The sequence below is a fragment of the Labrus bergylta genome, chromosome 18 (genome assembly GCF_963930695.1).
Source record: "Labrus bergylta chromosome 18, fLabBer1.1, whole genome shotgun sequence".
NCBI classification, from domain to species: domain Eukaryota; kingdom Metazoa; phylum Chordata; class Actinopteri; order Labriformes; family Labridae; genus Labrus; species Labrus bergylta.
In genome coordinates this window covers 24,644,704-24,661,725 of record NC_089212.1, presented here as the reverse complement: position 1 = coordinate 24,661,725, position 17,022 = coordinate 24,644,704, and the positions used below count along the sequence as shown (strand labels likewise).

Genomic DNA, 17,022 nt, shown 5'->3' with positions numbered 1-17,022 from the left:
AAGATCATCACACCACAAACCCAACAAACAGCCTCGGTATTAAAACTACATCCTGGCACAGAGGTCGCAGCTTTCTCCTCGTCACTGCCTGATTCTGCAGCTTCCAGCCGTCGAGATTGTTTAAATTCCTAAACAATGAAAAATTGCTGTTTTGTAAAAAGACATGTTAATGCGGTGAAGGCTGCATTCACACTGCAAGCCCGATCTTTGAGTTCGGCTGTTCACATTACTTTTTTTCAGTTTTTGTGATATTCACGCTGTCATAAAAAAATCTGATCTGGAGCACCAGATGGCCTAGTGGTTATGTTGTGCGCCCCATGTGAAGCGGCAATAGACCTGATTGCAGCGGCCGTGGGTTCAAATCTGACCTCGGCCCTTTGCTGCATGTCATCCCCCCACTCTCTCCTCTTATCGATTCCTGCCTTTCTTCAGCTGTCCTATCCAATAAAGGCAAAACGGCCCAAAAAACATCTTTAAAAGAAATCTGATCTGAGTCACATTCAGGTCACTTTTACCTGCAGTGTGAAAGCAGCTATAGTCGCTCTGAACTGAAGACAACGTTTCATGTTTGTGATGAGCTAGCTGTAGAAAAAAAGCTGTTTTCTACATCCTGACGACTGAATGTATTTAAAGATATGCACAGTTTTGCTCGTTTTGCATCAGGAGCAAACGTGTGAACAAACAGCTGAATTACTCCAGCGGTGTTTTCCGGTGAAAAAATGAGAGAGCAGATGAGGACGGCAGACTCTGTAGCTGCTGTGCTACACGGTCGGGTGCCTCCTCTTGATTTTTTTGACGTAATCTTCTTAGCACTCCACCCAACCCCAGCCTCCTTTTCCAAATCGCCCGTCGGCACAGACTTTGAAAAAGATAAGTGTATTCTGACTGAGCTGACAGACAGGGGGAAGCCTACCGCTGATGAAGATGGCGAGGGGAGCTGTGGTCAGAGGGATGACCAGAGGAGAGCCGGCGAACAGCGAGTAGATGACCCCTCCGATGCTCTGGCCGATGATGGTCTTCCGAACATCTGTGCAGAGAGGACACACGCAGAGAGAACTCAGGAGGAAGTTCTGATGTGATCCAATTAATTTGCATGAACCTCCGCAGGGTACTTTTGAAGGAAATGTAACTTTCAGATTCACAGAGAATGCTTTAAAGATCCATTTTAAACTCCACTCATGTGAACTTTCCCCAACTTTTACACACGTTAAGTATTCTTAGTCTTTCTTTGAATGATCTCAGAATAAAACAAATAAATGCACATCTTTTTAAGGAATATAAGAACCCCTTTCTTGTCCTGTTTTTCTACTTATTAGTTTGCTTTTTGCTCTTTTTCTTACTGTATACATATTTTGCCTGTACTGTTTTAAAAAGGATCTTTTCTAGCTTTTCTTCTTTGAATTCTTAGTGTTTTAGGCAAATTTCTGGCAGCAGTAGAGACAAGCTGAGTAATCCCACTGTATTTAATATCAAAGCACATCACAGGAAAAGTTAGTGACTAGTGTATGAAAAGAAATTGGACACTAATATTTTCTCAGAAGCTGGTGGAGACCAAACCATGGCGCAGAGGAGAGTGAGTTTTGGACCTATATTGATTTGGACTAAAACACTAATTGTGTAGTGTTAAGTGTGCACACAAAAAAGGCATTTTATTGCTGACAAATGCACAAATTAGAACATTTGTGTCAGTTTTGATTCCTTAATTAATTGACCAATTCAGCCTTTAAGTAGATTCATCACGAACAACCAAACTATGCAACATAAGCAGCAGGTCTGCAGGTAACAGGTCAACATTATTAATGATTCCTTAAAGACTTTATATGTGATTTTTCACACTTAAATGTATAAATCAAGTATCTCCTCTGAAAATAACTCTGTGAGTCATGACTGTCTACAATGGGTGTAACACCCGAGTCCCACTGTCTGTGATGTTTTCAGAGACTACAACTAAAAGTAAGCGCCCGTACCTATCTCGCCACGTGTGCTCTCGTCATTGAGGGAGCCGAAAGCGATGGCGGGAAGGAGGATGGCGATGTAGAGGAAGATGGCAGTAGTCATGTACTTCAGCAGAGTCTTATTACTGCCAACGATACCTGAGGGGACACAGACACAAACACGTGAGTCACATTCAACTCATCATGACGCCGAGGAGGCTCAACACTTTAATTACAAAAAGAGAAAAAAACATTTAGAGAGAACATCGTTTAGCTCCAGTACTTACACTCAGTAACTATTCTACAAGGCCTAAAGCTACATACCTACTGCCCTTTTTTTCTAAAAGTAGGTCCCTGCTTTGTGGCTCCATTTTTTTATCAAAGCAGTTTTAGCTTTCGTCTGAACAATGGAGTAAAACTCATACTGGAATAAAACACTTGAATTGGTCTCTAATTTGATCCGTATGGTTTTGGTCCTGTGACCTTCATCATGTGATCATTCTCTGATGACCCTCACAAGACACTCATATCTTGATTTGGTTCAACGCCAACTGATATGTTTAAGAAAGAAACTTTGGAGCTTAGGAAGAGAATCCAACGAGAAAACTACCCCCCACCCCCACCCAAACCCAACACCCATCCCCCCAAAAATCTGCTATTCTATGCTCATTATCACATCACAAGCAAGGTCAACTGAGTCAATAAATCTGTTTTCATTAATTCTCAAGGAAAAGCTGTATGAAAAGGTATTTGTAAATTCAAAACGATCCTTGGCAACAGAAAAGAATTCGAAGTATTTCTTCCTCTTTCAGATGAAATCAAATTCTCAGGGTCAGATAACATGTGTTCATTTGTTCGACTGGGGACAGATATGTGCTGATAAAGACAATGACTTGACGAGTCAATAAAAACCACAGTGTGCTGAGATTGCAATGGGAATGTAAAGACCAATGTCCCTGTCTCATGACTTGGGACATTACAACATTATTGGACGCACGGGGGACAGACGGGAGCAGTAAGATATGTGAGAGAGTCATTTGAGCAGGAGACGACCCCGCGGTGTGACACAGATGCAGCACAGATGTGTTTTGAGGCAGAGGGTTGACAGACAAATGAAGTGCTGCCAGAGGCACCCCGGCGTGGCATAATAAGGAGGGTGATTCACTTTCAGTACAACTCTGTGTCCAACCTACCATCTGTGAAGTCAGAGGGGTAGAACGGCAGCCTGCGGCAGAAGTCCTCATAGATCCCCCGGCCGGCTTTGAAGAAATCTTTACACTGTGGACAAAAGGGGGGGGGGGGCAAGAAAACTGAGTAACAGCAGCGTAGCTTTCAAGTGAAGACATGTAAGATGCGCCACCTACAGGCAGGGAGAGGGAGCACTACTTCAAATATGACACTTGACATCTGTAGCCTTCAAAGAACTTCTAAAGTTAACCCCTGCACTCCTGACTTTGTGTTTGTTCAATCTGTGTTTCTGTTTTTCAGCTCGACTCCTCCATGGTGAGGTAACAGAGCACAATAAACAAAAAAAAGCCAGATGATGTAACACATTTAAAAAATGTTCTTCCGCCCTGCACTCTACTGCGAGCAATCACATATTTAGATTAAACATTTCCCATTTGGTGATTCAGCAAAATCACCAGTGATCCCACAGAAGGCTCCCTGTAAGCTGATTTGAATCATCAAATTTAACCACCCCGTCTGAGCAAAAGCTTCAGTTGCATAATCCAAAACAAAGTAAGCAGATGAGCCGGGTGACATTCACATGTACATTTAATAATGATCTGTGTTTTTTCTCAGAATGATCCATGAGTGACAGAGCGATGACAGCAGCAAGAACAGCGAGGAGGATTACGATGTTTAAAAAAAAAAAAAAAAGGAGTCAGGAAGAGGACGGCAGGGAACAGAGACGGATGATTTAAAAGGAGTCATGATGTGCTTTTTAAAAAGATAAGCTACAGCAGATTTAAAGAAAGAACGTGCGACTTTTTGATCCAGTAGATGTCGCCTCTGAGCACCATCATGAAACCAAAACAAACTGCTGTTTGGCCACGCCTCCTCCATCCTGAAGCCTCCGCTCTCCTCCAGTGACAACACACCTCCAACTCCCCTCCCCCTCGCCTTCACGTGCAGGAGTCATGCGCAAGTGATGGACCAACTTGTCCATGGCTTAAGCTGCAATTACTTGTGGCCTGCATTGTTGTGTTAGCATGCTAATGTTAGCGCTCTTTAGTTAGCTCGTAGCTTCACATTGTTGTGTTAGCATGCTAATGTTAGTGCTCTTTAGTTAGCTCGTGGCTTCACATTTCATGTAAACTGACACAGAATGAGCGTGATCTAAAAACTCTTACTAACATCCAAATAATCAGTGAGTATGTTCTTCTTCTTCTCTCTAGTTCTTGACTAAAACAGCTTTTATACACAAGGGGAGGAGCCGGCCGTCCCGTCCATGTAAACACGGCCTGACAACAACACAGCCAGCGGGACTCGAGCTTCTCCCTCATTGTAGACAGTCAGGACTCAGAGACACATTTACACAGGACACACTCGATCTCTGCTGTATTGATGTCGCACATTCTTCCTTCAGGAAAACAGAGACTGAATGCGCACTATTTACTGAACTTATTAATGAAATTCTCCAATTATCCAGTGTTTCACTTTCTAGATGAACACAGCATTATGTAATTAAAAAGAACGGCTGGCTGAGTGTGTGAGCAGGAAAGGCCCTAAGGAGAATCACTCCTGCCTCATTTGTCTCCAAAAAAAGAGAAAAAAGTTTTGACTGTTTTTGGCAGAACAAAGCAATTTACCTCGACGTAAACAACCCTGAAAACAAACAACAGCATCCACATTTCTTTTCTTCTCTCCGAGCGGGCTGGCTAGTTCTTTTTTTTTTTTTTTATGAAGCCACACACGCTTGTTCAACAAGGACTGTTCATCCATTAAATCCCTATACATCATGGAATCATTTATTATTACAAGGGAGCCAGGGTGTGTGTGTGTGTGTGTGTGTGTGTGTGTGTGTGTGTGTGTGTGTGTGTGTGTGTGTGTGCGGTCGGATCACCAGCGTTTGGCTCAGGTTCGATAAACAAAAAGTCCCAGAGAGGAATTACTGTCCACCTGTTTGCCATTCGTTCTGAGCGGTCGATGGAGCGGGGCAACGGCAAGGAAAGAACATCAAAACACGACAACAATTTGGCCTCCTTTTTTTTTAAAGGGAAGTGTTGTGTTCCGAGTGTTGTGTTCTTGCGGGTGGTCAGATGTCAATTTCAGATGTGGGAGGAGGCGGGGAAGGCGGGTGGTCTTGCTACTTTTTTTTTTTTGGGTCTTTTCTCTCTCATTTCATCATTTCCTCTTGATTTCACCTACCTTCTCCCCGATCCCCTCCCCCCACCTTTACTCTCCTTCTGTCGGTCTATATATCCTGTTTTCACTGAGGGGCACTGAGCCTTTCAAGCCCTGGGATAAACACCTCACAAAATCCTCCAATATATATATATATATATATATATATATATATATAAAAAAACACAAAAGGGGAAATGTCTGGGAGCCGTGGCCTGTCAGCTGCAACATTAGGAGGAGATGTTGGTCCATGGCATTGAGCAGAGACCCTCTGGAGGTGTGTGTGTAGCTAAGGGGTGGGGAGTTCTGACAGGCCTGTGAGAGATGTAAGGTCATTTACCCACTGAGGAGGCCTGGCAGGAGTTGATGCTGATTGATTAGGGGGAAAGAAAAGATGGAAGGAGCCGAGCCATCCGAGCGTGGCAGAAGAGGAGGTGAAATGGAAGAGCTAAAAAAAATGGAAGAAATGTGCCAACGATTGTGCATAGTTTTATTTCTCCAGAGTCACCTAAAGAAATCAAAAGACGAATACATGAATGAAATGTGTGGGGAGTTCAGAAAGTACAGAACCCCCCAAGCGGACATGCACCCACAGATTTTATTTACTCTAAAACTTCAGGTAAAAGTTGATCACAAATTAACGCTGGGCTCCTTCGAGTATCCAGATGTGGCTGCATGATTTTACAAATAAACGCTGGTCTCAATTACACTCCCTTACACTCCCATATTGATTAAAAGTCAAGTAAACAACTGGACATCACTCGTTTTCAAGGGTAAAAAAAGTAAATAAAAAGAAAACAAGTTCAGTTCCTCATTATCAGGGCACGGGGAATCGATCTTATGAATACTGTTGTTTGAAAATGAGGGGAAATGCTCCTGATTGCCAAACAGTGGAAAAAGCTGCGACCCACCTGAAGGGGTTTGTGACTGCGGGGGTCGGTCTCTTCCTTCCCCAGAGCGATGGGCTGCTGGTTGGTCGCCGTCAGCTGGTGCCTCTGGAACACCAGCGCCTCCTTAAACTCCTCCTGCGTCTTCGTCTCCAGCAGCTTCTGCCTGAAGGAAATGTCAGAGAAGAGGGTGGCGAACGTCCTGCCGAGCTCCATCGCTGTCTTGGTGCTTTTCTGTGGGAGGGAAGATGATGACTTCAGTGTATAGATTATATCCCTCTCTTATTGTTTGGCTCTTTTATTTTATTTTTTACCTTTTTCTCTCTTCTTTAAGTTTTCTTTGATCTTTATTTCAAGCCACTTTTTATTGTTTTTATCTCTTAATACTCTAAATTCTTACTGATGTTTAGGTTCTGAAGTTGGTGATGTTTAGGTTCTGAAGTTGGTGATGTTTAGGTTCTGAAGTTGGTGATGTTTAGGTTCTGAAGTTGGTGATGTTTAGGTTCTGAAGTTGGTGATGTTTAGGTTCTGAAGTTGGTGATGTTTGGGTTCTGAAGTTGATGATGTTTGGGTTCTGATGTTGGTGATGTTTGGGTTCTGATGTTGATGATGTTTAGGTTCTGAAGTTGGTGATGTTTAGGTTCTGAAGTTGATGATGTTTGGGTTCTGATGTTGATTGGGTTTTTGCTTGGGTTCTGAAGTTGATGATGTTTAGGTTCTGAAGTTGGTGATGTTTAGGTTCTGAAGTTGATGATGTTTAGGTTCTGAAGTTGGTGATGTTTGGGTTCTGAAGTTGATGATGTTTGGGTTCTGATGTTGGTGATGTTTGGGTTCTGATGTTGATGATGTTTAGGTTCTGAAGTTGGTGATGTTTGGGTTCTGAAGTTGGTGATGTTTGGGTTCTGAAGTTGGTGAAATTTGGGTTCTGATGTTGGTGATGTTTGGGTTCTGATGTTGGTGATGTTTAGGTTCTGAAGTTGATGATGTTTGGGTTCTGATGTTGGTGATGTTTAGGTTCTGAAGTTGATGATGTTTGGGTTCTGATGTTGTTCGGGTTTTTGTTTGGGTTCTGAAGTTGGTGATGTTGGGTGATGTTTGGGTTCTGATGTTGTTGGGTTTTTGTTTGGGTTCTGAAGTTGGTGATGTTTGGTTCTGATGTTGATTGGGTTTTTGTTTGGGTTCTGATGTTGGTCGGGTTTTTGTTTGGGTTCTGAAGTTGGTGACGTTTGGGTTCTGAAGTTGGTGATGTTTGGGTTCTGAAGTTGGTGATGTTTGGGTTCTGAAGTTGGTGATGTTTGGGTTCTGAAGTTGGTGATGTTTGGGTCTGATGTTGATTGGGTTTTTGTGTGGGTTCTGAAGTTGGTCGGGTTTCTGTTTGGGTTCTGATGTTGGTCGGGTTTCTGTTTGGGTTCTGATGTTGGTGATGTTTGGGTTCTGAAGTTGGTGATGTTTGGGTTCTGATGTTGATTGGGTTTTTATTTTGGTTCTGAAGTTGGTCGGTTTTCTGTTTGGGTTCTGAAGTTGGTGATGTTTGGGTTCTGATGTTGATTGGGTTTTTGTTTGGGTTCTGAAGTTGGTGATGTTTGGGTTCTGATGTTGGTCGGGTTTCTATTTGGGTTCTTTTACTGTCTGGGTTTTGTTTTTATTGGTCAGGTGTCTCATCTGCGGGTTGCTTTGTTGTTAAGTTGCTTCTGTTAAAACACTTTGTAAACGCTTCTTTTTAAAAGTACTATACAAATAAATGTCTTATTAAATATTATCCAGCTTCCTTTACGAGTCAGATGGATCACTCGTCGTTAATCTTTATCATGGAGATGGTAAAAAAAGATACTTCTGCGATATGTTGAAAAACACTTAGTCTGACCTCATGGCAGCAGTTTCAGCCATTAAAAATAGCCGTATAGAAATAATCGATCTTGTTACTAATGACCTCATTTGCTTTTGTAGGTCATATAAATTCATCAGTATTAATGTCAGTGTATTTCTTAACCGCCTGTAAAGTCCTTATAGAAGCTTTAAAACTTAAACTGATCAAAATGAGAGAAATAATAAGCAAAATGTAGAATAAAAAAATGAGTTTGCTGTCATTTTCAAGTCACATTTTCTTCACACAAGGCTCCAAACCTGCACGGTTTACTGTCACATTCTCCTCTCGAGATGTGAGTTTGATCAAAGGTGGTAGATTTGATGCTGTGTGTGTCGGGGGAGGCTTTTGTCAATAATCCCACATCTGTAACAAATAATGCTGTCACACGTCACAGAGAGATGTTAATAATGGCCTGGCAGGCTCGGTAGCAGCGTGTTGCCAGGGACGCATTGTTATCCAGGTGGTGATGATACCAACAGAGCCGGTACAGAAGCAGCTGCAGCAAATAGAAGAACTACAGCTCTTTTTTTTTTCTCCACATTGGAAACTGAATTTCAGCCCGAGCTGAAAAGGCTGAGAGAATGAGTGTTGATTAATCTGTAGAGTGTTTTTTTTCTTTTTCTCGTGAGATGGCTCAGGATACCCTATCGTTATCAGCACTCGGTGTGCTCTGAACAGTTGGTGGATTAAGTTTCAAAAGATGTCTGCTAAAGGAGAAGCAGATACAGAACAACTGACACAGATTATCAGCATCATCACAAAGCCACCCTGATGTGAAAACAAACATAATGTGATGCTGCAAGATGAAAAACCAGCAAATCCTTGTTGAAACATTTCCCCGGAAATAATGTCCAGCAATAAGTGATGAAAAACTACCCATATATAAAACATTTTGAAACATTTAACAGGGGAGGTTCCTGGCCGACTCATTTGCTAAAAGGACTTTTTAAATTTGGTTTTATTGATTTGTCTTAAGGTAGAAAACATTCAGCACATTATATGTAAAACTGTCTGCAGGTTTCTGAATGATGTGTGGTAAGGCTGTGAGGGTTGTGCAATAGCATCATGGTGTTCTCTTTGTGTTATCATATTCTCTTATCTTTGTTATCATATCTCTCATGCTGTGTTTTTGCAGATCTTGTGCAATATATGTTGTGTTGTTTTGCTTTGGTTCGTGCCTTTCTGTTTACATGTGGACGTGTTTTTCTATTGTTTTTTATTCATTGATTCAAATTGAAGCAGCTGGATGTTTGCAGTACTTTGAGTTGCAAGACACATTTCCCAAAGGGGACAACAGAGTGTATCGTATCGTATCGTTAAGATGTAATTTGGTTAGCCGAGTGTGGCTAATGTTAGCAGCACTAGTATCACCAGCTTTTGGTCGTCCCTGCAGCTTAACGTCCACATGCACATGCTAAATGATGTTACTCCCCGGTCTGTATTCCAGTTTAACCTGACACAGCCTATATACACTTCCATCACTATATTCTATATATAAAATACTGCAATCAAGATGCTATCCGCTTACTGTGCTTGTTTACATCCTGGTAGTAGAGTGGGAAAAGCAGGCTAATTAACCTGAGCTTAGTGGAACACACACACATCCCCACTAGAAACCATTTCCAGCAAATAGTGATAAAAAAAAATCCTAGTAACCCAGTTTATCCAACCTTTGTTTTCCAACCTGAGATGTGAGTGAGCTAGCACTGTCTTAGCTTTTTACACAACTGCAATGAGCCAACCAACATAAAGAGCTAACTCATTAGCTTACTAATTATCCAACTAATAGATATGCTAATCATGAATTACCCTGGCTCACTGGCTATATAAATTTTAGCGGCAACCATTGCTTCATTGCGTCTCTAAAGCCTTTACCTCTCGTCCAATTATTGCATAACATCAGCGTGTGGGAATATCCAGATAAAGCGCATTTATATAATGATGAAAATATTAACCTCAAAACCAAACATGCATCGACTGGAAAGCTCTTTTTTAATCTAATTACCAACATAGATGAGCTACCACAACAAATGCTAATTAATTAGCTGACTAAATATAAAGCTTGTGAATAACTCAGCAACTGTAAAAGCCTTTTGAATGAACTGTGAAACTTTGAGAGCTCTGCATTTGACAATCTTCCTCTTAGGGTCTACCTTCTCATTCTACCTTCCACTTCTGCCACCATAAAAACTAAATAACAACAAAAGTATAATGCTGATCTTACAGCTTCAAAATGGTGGACAAGAAACCAATAGTTGACGATCACGGTGGCTACATCCACTCTGTACACAATGAAGGCTTTGAACGGACTGAACATGAAAACCTCACACTTGAGAAGGTTTTTTTTATGCTGTCCTCCTCCTGGGACCCGTGGATTCTATTACTGCTGTAAATCCGACATCAGCTACCATCCTAAATACAACAGGGACCTGCAGACGTTTCACAACCCACCTTTGAAGCCAACAAAGAATGAGTATTGCATGCTCAGGAGATAGATTTTCATCATGGGATTTATTTAAGTTTTGAAGGTCACTGGTTTGATTAACCAGGGCCGCCCGGGGGAAAACGTGGGAGTAGAAAGTGAGTAACAATGAGCCACCAACTTCAAAGGCTGAGGGGCAGCTCGATTAACTAGCATAAGAGGATTTCTTTGAGGGGTCGACTGTACAGTGAACGTGTTTACAGACGGTTCCAGGTATGGCTCAATCTGAGTGAATGAGAAACAAGAGGCATTGTTGGAGAAAGGTCACGTCTGTTCAGCGCCGCTCATGCTGGGGTAACTAAGATGAGAAAAAAAAAAAAGCCACAAATGCTGTAAAGCTCTCTAAATGGAGGGTGATGGAAGCGGTCCACCCTTACACATGCTAGATTACATACATTTGCCAACCAAAGGAATTCCTATCATCATTATCATCATGCCCCTTCAAAGATTTTTCGCTGGCAGAAGCCAAACCATCAGGGATAATTGAGACATAATGGTGCTTTATGTTTACTTGGAGCTCAGATTAATGTCTCGGAGAATGCCATTAGTGGTCGTGATTGCTGCCTGTAAGACTGGCAAGGAGGCGATGGAAGCTTCGCAGAGGGCAAGAACACAAAGCTGAAGTTTATGCTTGGGGGAAAAAAAAAAAAAGAGATAAAAACCAACACAGAAAACATGATGCAGTTGAGCTGAGGTGTCCCTGATTGTCAGGGTCACTCCAACCCTCCTTCAGGGTGGTGAAAATGGCGTTCTTAGGTGGGAAAACCACGTTAAAAAGGAGGGCCCGCTTGAAGAAATCCCATTGGGGGATTCCAGCGGGATTGGCTCAACAATCAGAACCATCTGCTAGACAGGAGAGGGATTTTTGTCTTGTGTGTGTACAGGTGTGTGTGTGTGTGTGTGTGTGTGTGTGTGTGTTGAAGGCCTAGGATAAGGCAGCGGAGGACAGCAGGGTCGAGTGGTTTGATGGGAAGTAGAAAAAGAGTTCATTTTTTGATGGGATGAAAGGGTATTACAGGATATGTGGCACACTCTCTGACGGCTTCAGAAAGCTCTCGAGAGCTGGAGAAAACAACAATCTGGTGCACAACAGTGACCCCGACAGGTTCAGCCAACAGGACACTCGTGCCCACACAGGACATTGAGAGGCTGTTGGATTGAATTCATTACAACAGACATTTGGCAGCTGAGCGGCCGTGTCTTTATTATCCCCTTTAGAAATGTGTTAGAATCAGAAACACTAGAGCTTAACGGAGGGTAGATTTATGCCATCCAAATATTGACAGCTTGACTTTGTGTAGGGGTGAAGAAGGAGGAGAGAGACGAGTGCAGGAGAATGTAAACAGCGGGGTTTCTCTGTGTTTTCAGTTGAATGTGTTTAAATTAAAGCTCTCAGCGTTCATGTGTTAATCTCGATGCTATTAAGGTCTGTAATTAAATACTTAGTTGTTTTTTTTATTGCATTAATTGTCTTTCAGTGCACTGTAGTTATGCCAACCTTCAATCTACCCTCTACATCTATCTAGGAAGTTAAGTATCTTTAAGGCTTAAGACACAACAATATACAAAATATAAGCATGACAAAAAGTGCTTTGAATTGCAAAATAAAATAATTTCAAACATGTGATTAAAAATATAATCAGAGGGAAATTTCTTTAACTTTCACTTCCAGTCATTTTCCTTTTCTTTACCTAAAACTGAAAGTCAGGTGTTTAGCTTCAGGTGACTAACTCACCATATGATCAGTATTTGCGTCCTGCTGCTAAAGCACAAGTAATGGATCATTTGCATACCCCCTCCAGCTCGACGTCAGATGTTAAATTTAGAAGTTTATGCACAAGATGCTTTAAAGTCAGTCACCTGTCATGAGTCCAATTAAGAGCATGGAATAAAATGTGAGCAAATGTAACAGAGTAGTGTCCCTGAATGCCTCAGTAATCCACCAACACATCTCACAAATAATTTCCATTCCCTCTCTGCGGGGGGGGGGGGGGGGGGGTGGTGGTGGTGGTGGTGGGTGGGTGGGTGACAGTTACCATTTTGAGTGGGGCCAGTATCAGGATGACATAGCGGACCTCGCAGCAGTTCTCCCCCCAGTTCTGCGGCCTCTCCAGGCGGGAGATGCACACGTGACGCCTCTGGAGATGCTTCACGTTGCAGCTGGAGCAGAGCGACAGAGAGAGAGAGAGAGAGAGAGAGAGAGAGAGAGCGAGAGAGCGAGAGAGCGAGAGAGAGAGAGAGAGATTTTTTTTTTTATAAATGTCAACGCTTCACCTCAAAAGCAGCATCCTTCCATTCCCAAAGCTTAACCTCTTTTTCTGCAGCAACAGGTATTCAAATGTGCAGGATAAGACACGCACGCACGCACGCACGCACGCTTCCCATACTAGTAGGGGACTATCGGTATATACTTCACAAGTGTGGCCTTGTCTTTCTGGTCATTTTATATCAAAATACCAAAAAATAATACCACATTTACTTGTGATGTCAATTTAAAAAAATCTTTTGTCTCAAAATCAGTTTAAGTGAGCACGTCACTGTCATGACGCCTCACACACACATTAAGCCTTACAGGATGCAGAGCCATGACTGCTGGTACTGGATCCCGGTGGCGGTGGCCGTCACTCCCTGGATCGTCTCTGACAGCAGGTGGACTGTGAAGGGGGGGAGAAGTCAACGGTCAGACACAGGTTAACAGAGATCGACCTCCAGTCCAGCCTGCTCCTCTCTCACTCCTATTTTCCTGCTGCACACTGTCGACTTCTCTCCTTTATATCACACACCACCCATGCACGTTATTCTTCCCCTGCAGCAGACTGTAATAACCATGAGTGTGTGGGTCTATCTTCATCTCTACATTTACACAGGAGGAGCCAGAAATACTTAAATATTTATCCATTCAGGTCTAACTCCTGCAGGTAACAAGAAACATGACATCCAACAAAACAGTATGAACAATGATGAAATTATCAACATTACAACGTCATGTCTGTAAGGTCGTAATCTGGAGAGAAAATGTTAGATTTACTGTCGGCCAAACGATCATGAAAAAGGAAGTTAAAGAGCCGGTCATGTTAAAGGTTACATCAAAAATGCAGATTCACCTGCTTGTTTTTTTTTTTTTTCACATTTATTGTCAATTCTTCACAATCTCATGATCATAACCGGCATGCCACAAGACGTTTGTTTTACACATGCATCCATTCATCCATTTTCTCTTCCTGCTCAGCCGAGGTTGGGTCATGTAGCATCAGGCTAAAGAAATTACTCACTAAGCCTGGGGGATCCTGAGGCGTTCCCAGGCCAGACGGGCCCTCTAACCCCTCCAGCGCGCTCTGGGTCTACCCTGGGGGACTCCTCCCAGTTGGACGTACTGTACACCGTCTTGTTTAATATCTCTGCTGAACTGGATTACCGGACCCAACCAAACTCGCTCTACACTGACTGTACTGTTGCTTCAAGTCCTGCATGTTTTCTCTGAACTTGGAAAATCTGCATTTCACTTTTTCGCTCCAGAAATATGGATTAATTTACAACTCCCTCTCAGGATCTACCCACTTGTTTACTTCCTGCTTACTTCTCAGTTACTAACCACATCTTTTTCCTGGGAGCTCCTGAGCTCTCGTAGGTTACCTCAGGATCGTTGGTGTCCCTATCCCCCTTCCCACATCTTATCCCACCCCCCCCCATCCCATTTTCAAGCCCGGCGCAATTTCTGTAGCTGGCTGTTCTTCATCATGCCCAAGATTTCTGCCTCTTGAAAGGACGTTTTTTCTTGCCACTGTAACTTTAGCTAAATGTTGCTATGTGCTACCAATGAGTCAGGTCTTTTACCTGCTTTCTGTAAAGTGTCTCCAGATAACGGTTGTTATGAATTGGCGCTATACAAATAAAGATTGATTGATGCTTTGGAAGTGGCTAATGGGCGGGATCCCAAAAAAAAAGATAAAATCCAAGAATAGAGGGACGAAAACTTCCATCTCTCTCTAGAAAATCTAATTCATCTCTGACATTTCCTTTTGATTTGGGGTTTTGACGTTTTGGGGGGCTTTGTTGTTACATTCTTGTGTTGTCAGCCAAAAGCCTCAAATGTTCAACGGCTATCTCGAGCCTTTTCTGCCATGCCAAATCTTCTGATGTCTACATCAGCAGTGTGTAACGAGCTCGCCTTCTGCTCTTCGGACTCCGGCCTGAACTGTGCAAACAACAACAACACACTCATAACGATGTCCATCCAATCCTGAATGACACCAACGCTCATGACAAGAGATGATTAAAAAAAACACATTTATTTATGCGGCCATGTTTACTCAGGACAAATCATTAAATGCGGGCAACCACGAGCACGGCCGCAACAGCTCGACGCTTTCCTAAAAAGAGGAATCTCCCCCTCCGACGTCTCACGCTGAGAGATGAATATGAATGTTTTTTTTGTGGGATTCTTCATTCTTCTGCCGCTCAGACGATCCCCAAAACCCCCTGAAGAAGATTCAGCGTGCTTTGGCTCGCAGCGTCCTCTTTGACTCGTGAGCGTGCTCGTATTGAGCGAAATTACAGGGTGGAAATGTTTTGTATCATAAGCAGCGGGGACGATCATTTCCATATCACTCAGATTTTTTTTCCTTGCCAGTGGTTTCCTTTTCTTTCTTTCTTTCTTTCTGTCCGTCTTTGTCTCTCTCTCTTCCATCGCTCTCCCTTTTCTCTCTTTTCTGTGCCATGCCGTCTCATCAATAAAGTATCCTCCATTCATGCCAGAAAATGATGGGCGTCACCATGACAACAGTATCAAAGTGCTCAAGGAGCGAAGGGAGGACGAGAGAGACAGAGAAATAAGAGAGCGTGCGGATAGACAGCGAGGATGGTTGGAAAGAAAAGGATGAAAAGAAAAACATGTAGGGAAAGTGAATGACAAGGAGGAAGGAGAGTTTGAGAGGAAAAAGGAGAAACACAAGGGAGACACGGAGAGAGAGAGGCAGGAAGACAGAACAAGAAGATAGAGAAAGGACGCGTGCAAGAGGAAAAACGGGAAGAAAAATAGACAGAGGGAATGAAAAGAAATCACACACAACAAAAACGTGACAAACGAGAAGGAGGAAAAAAGACGAGTGAGAGAGGGAAGGAGAAGTGCAGGAGATGGACTGGGATTCAATTCAATTAATAGCAGTAAGCCTGACAGCCATGTAATAATCAAAAACCATCCAATTTCTCATTGACGTCAGGGAGAGAGAAGAGGGGAAGAGAAGAGAGAGGGATGAAAAGATACAAAGAGGAGATGGAGGTTACAGAAGAGCAAAGTGAACGACGTGTGTCCTCCATACCGACGGAGCAGCTGGCCCGTGTCACACAATCAGAGGGAGAAGAAAAATGTCTGTCGCCGAGCTTTACTATGACAACCTGTTCCAACACTTTAAGTCCTTTAAGTGAAAGACTGCGACGAGCAGACCCGAGCAGAGTTCAGGGTTAAATATCACCGATTATAAAGAGTTCTGCAGAAAAGACAAGGGAGTCATGTTAGAATCCCGTTCCTGCAGTGGCGGTTCTAGACCACTTTTACTGAGGTGGGCCAAACTGGGGGCCAGCTTTTTTGTCAGAGGGGAACATTAAACCAGGTGAAAAATAGACAAAGATGATCGCTTAAATATATATATTATGCCAAATAATACCGCACATCATAAAATACCATGATTTATATTTGTTTCAGTATCAGTTTTTAATACTAGATTGTGAGGCCGGTTGTTGAGTCAAATACTGTGTTTTGAGGGGGGGGGGGCTCTTCCTTTTGAAAGGGGTGGCCAAAGGGGGGACCAAGCTCAGTGTTACAGGGGCACTGGCCCCTGTTGGCCCCTGCCTAGAACTGCCCATGCGCTCCTGATTTTTCTCAATATATGCACATTTACATCGACTTCCAGCAAAGTATGTTGTATTTAATCTTTTCTTATTTAAGACTAGAAGTAATGCTGATTTAAATCCTGGTTGTATATATTCTCATTCTTAGTTTTTATATTTTTAGTGCTTATTTACTTTGTAATTAATATTATATTGTGTTTATTTGGGAATATTGTGTTTTTTATTCATATTGTGTGTTTGGATAACCTGCTGCTGTAACGCCACAATTTCCCAGTTTGGGATCAATAAAGTAATTCTATTCTATTCTATTCTATTCTATTCTATATCCAAAGAAGATTAAATACATTTGTTTTCTGACCTGATCATGTCTGCAATCCTGAGAAATATACTGTATGTAATATCACTCAAGATTACCCGTGTGTCAGGAACTGTCTCCAATCGTCAAGGCGGTGTAAATACTTTACATAAAAATGCAAATGTCATGCAAAATGGACGACACATCTCCTCCAACATATTGTGCTGAGGATTTCATTTGGAGCCAGAGATGTGCAGTTAAAGACTCTGCTGTGGGGGCGCTGGTGGGACAGTGGATAGTACACGCGTCCTAATGTATGGAGGCTGTGGTCCTCAAATCGGGCGACCCAGGTTCAAATCCAA

At 42.6% G+C, this 17,022-nt stretch overlaps 1 protein-coding gene across 2 annotated transcripts in view; it reads right to left on the bottom strand.

Annotated features, from left to right (window-relative positions):
• slc4a11 (solute carrier family 4 member 11) overlaps window positions 1-17,022 on the bottom strand; it is a 91,533-nt gene that overhangs the window by 21,044 nt on the left and 53,467 nt on the right. For both annotated transcript variants that reach the window (XM_020643353.2, XM_065966211.1), the window contains 6 exons: window positions 13,091-13,172; window positions 12,555-12,678; window positions 6,194-6,403; window positions 3,128-3,212; window positions 1,968-2,093; window positions 914-1,027 (listed from right to left, as the gene is read on the bottom strand). In XM_020643353.2, the coding sequence (XP_020499009.1) occupies window positions 914-1,027; window positions 1,968-2,093; window positions 3,128-3,212; window positions 6,194-6,403; window positions 12,555-12,678; window positions 13,091-13,172 (741 nt within the window). The remainder of the gene's footprint in view (window positions 1-913; window positions 1,028-1,967; window positions 2,094-3,127; window positions 3,213-6,193; window positions 6,404-12,554; window positions 12,679-13,090; window positions 13,173-17,022) is intronic.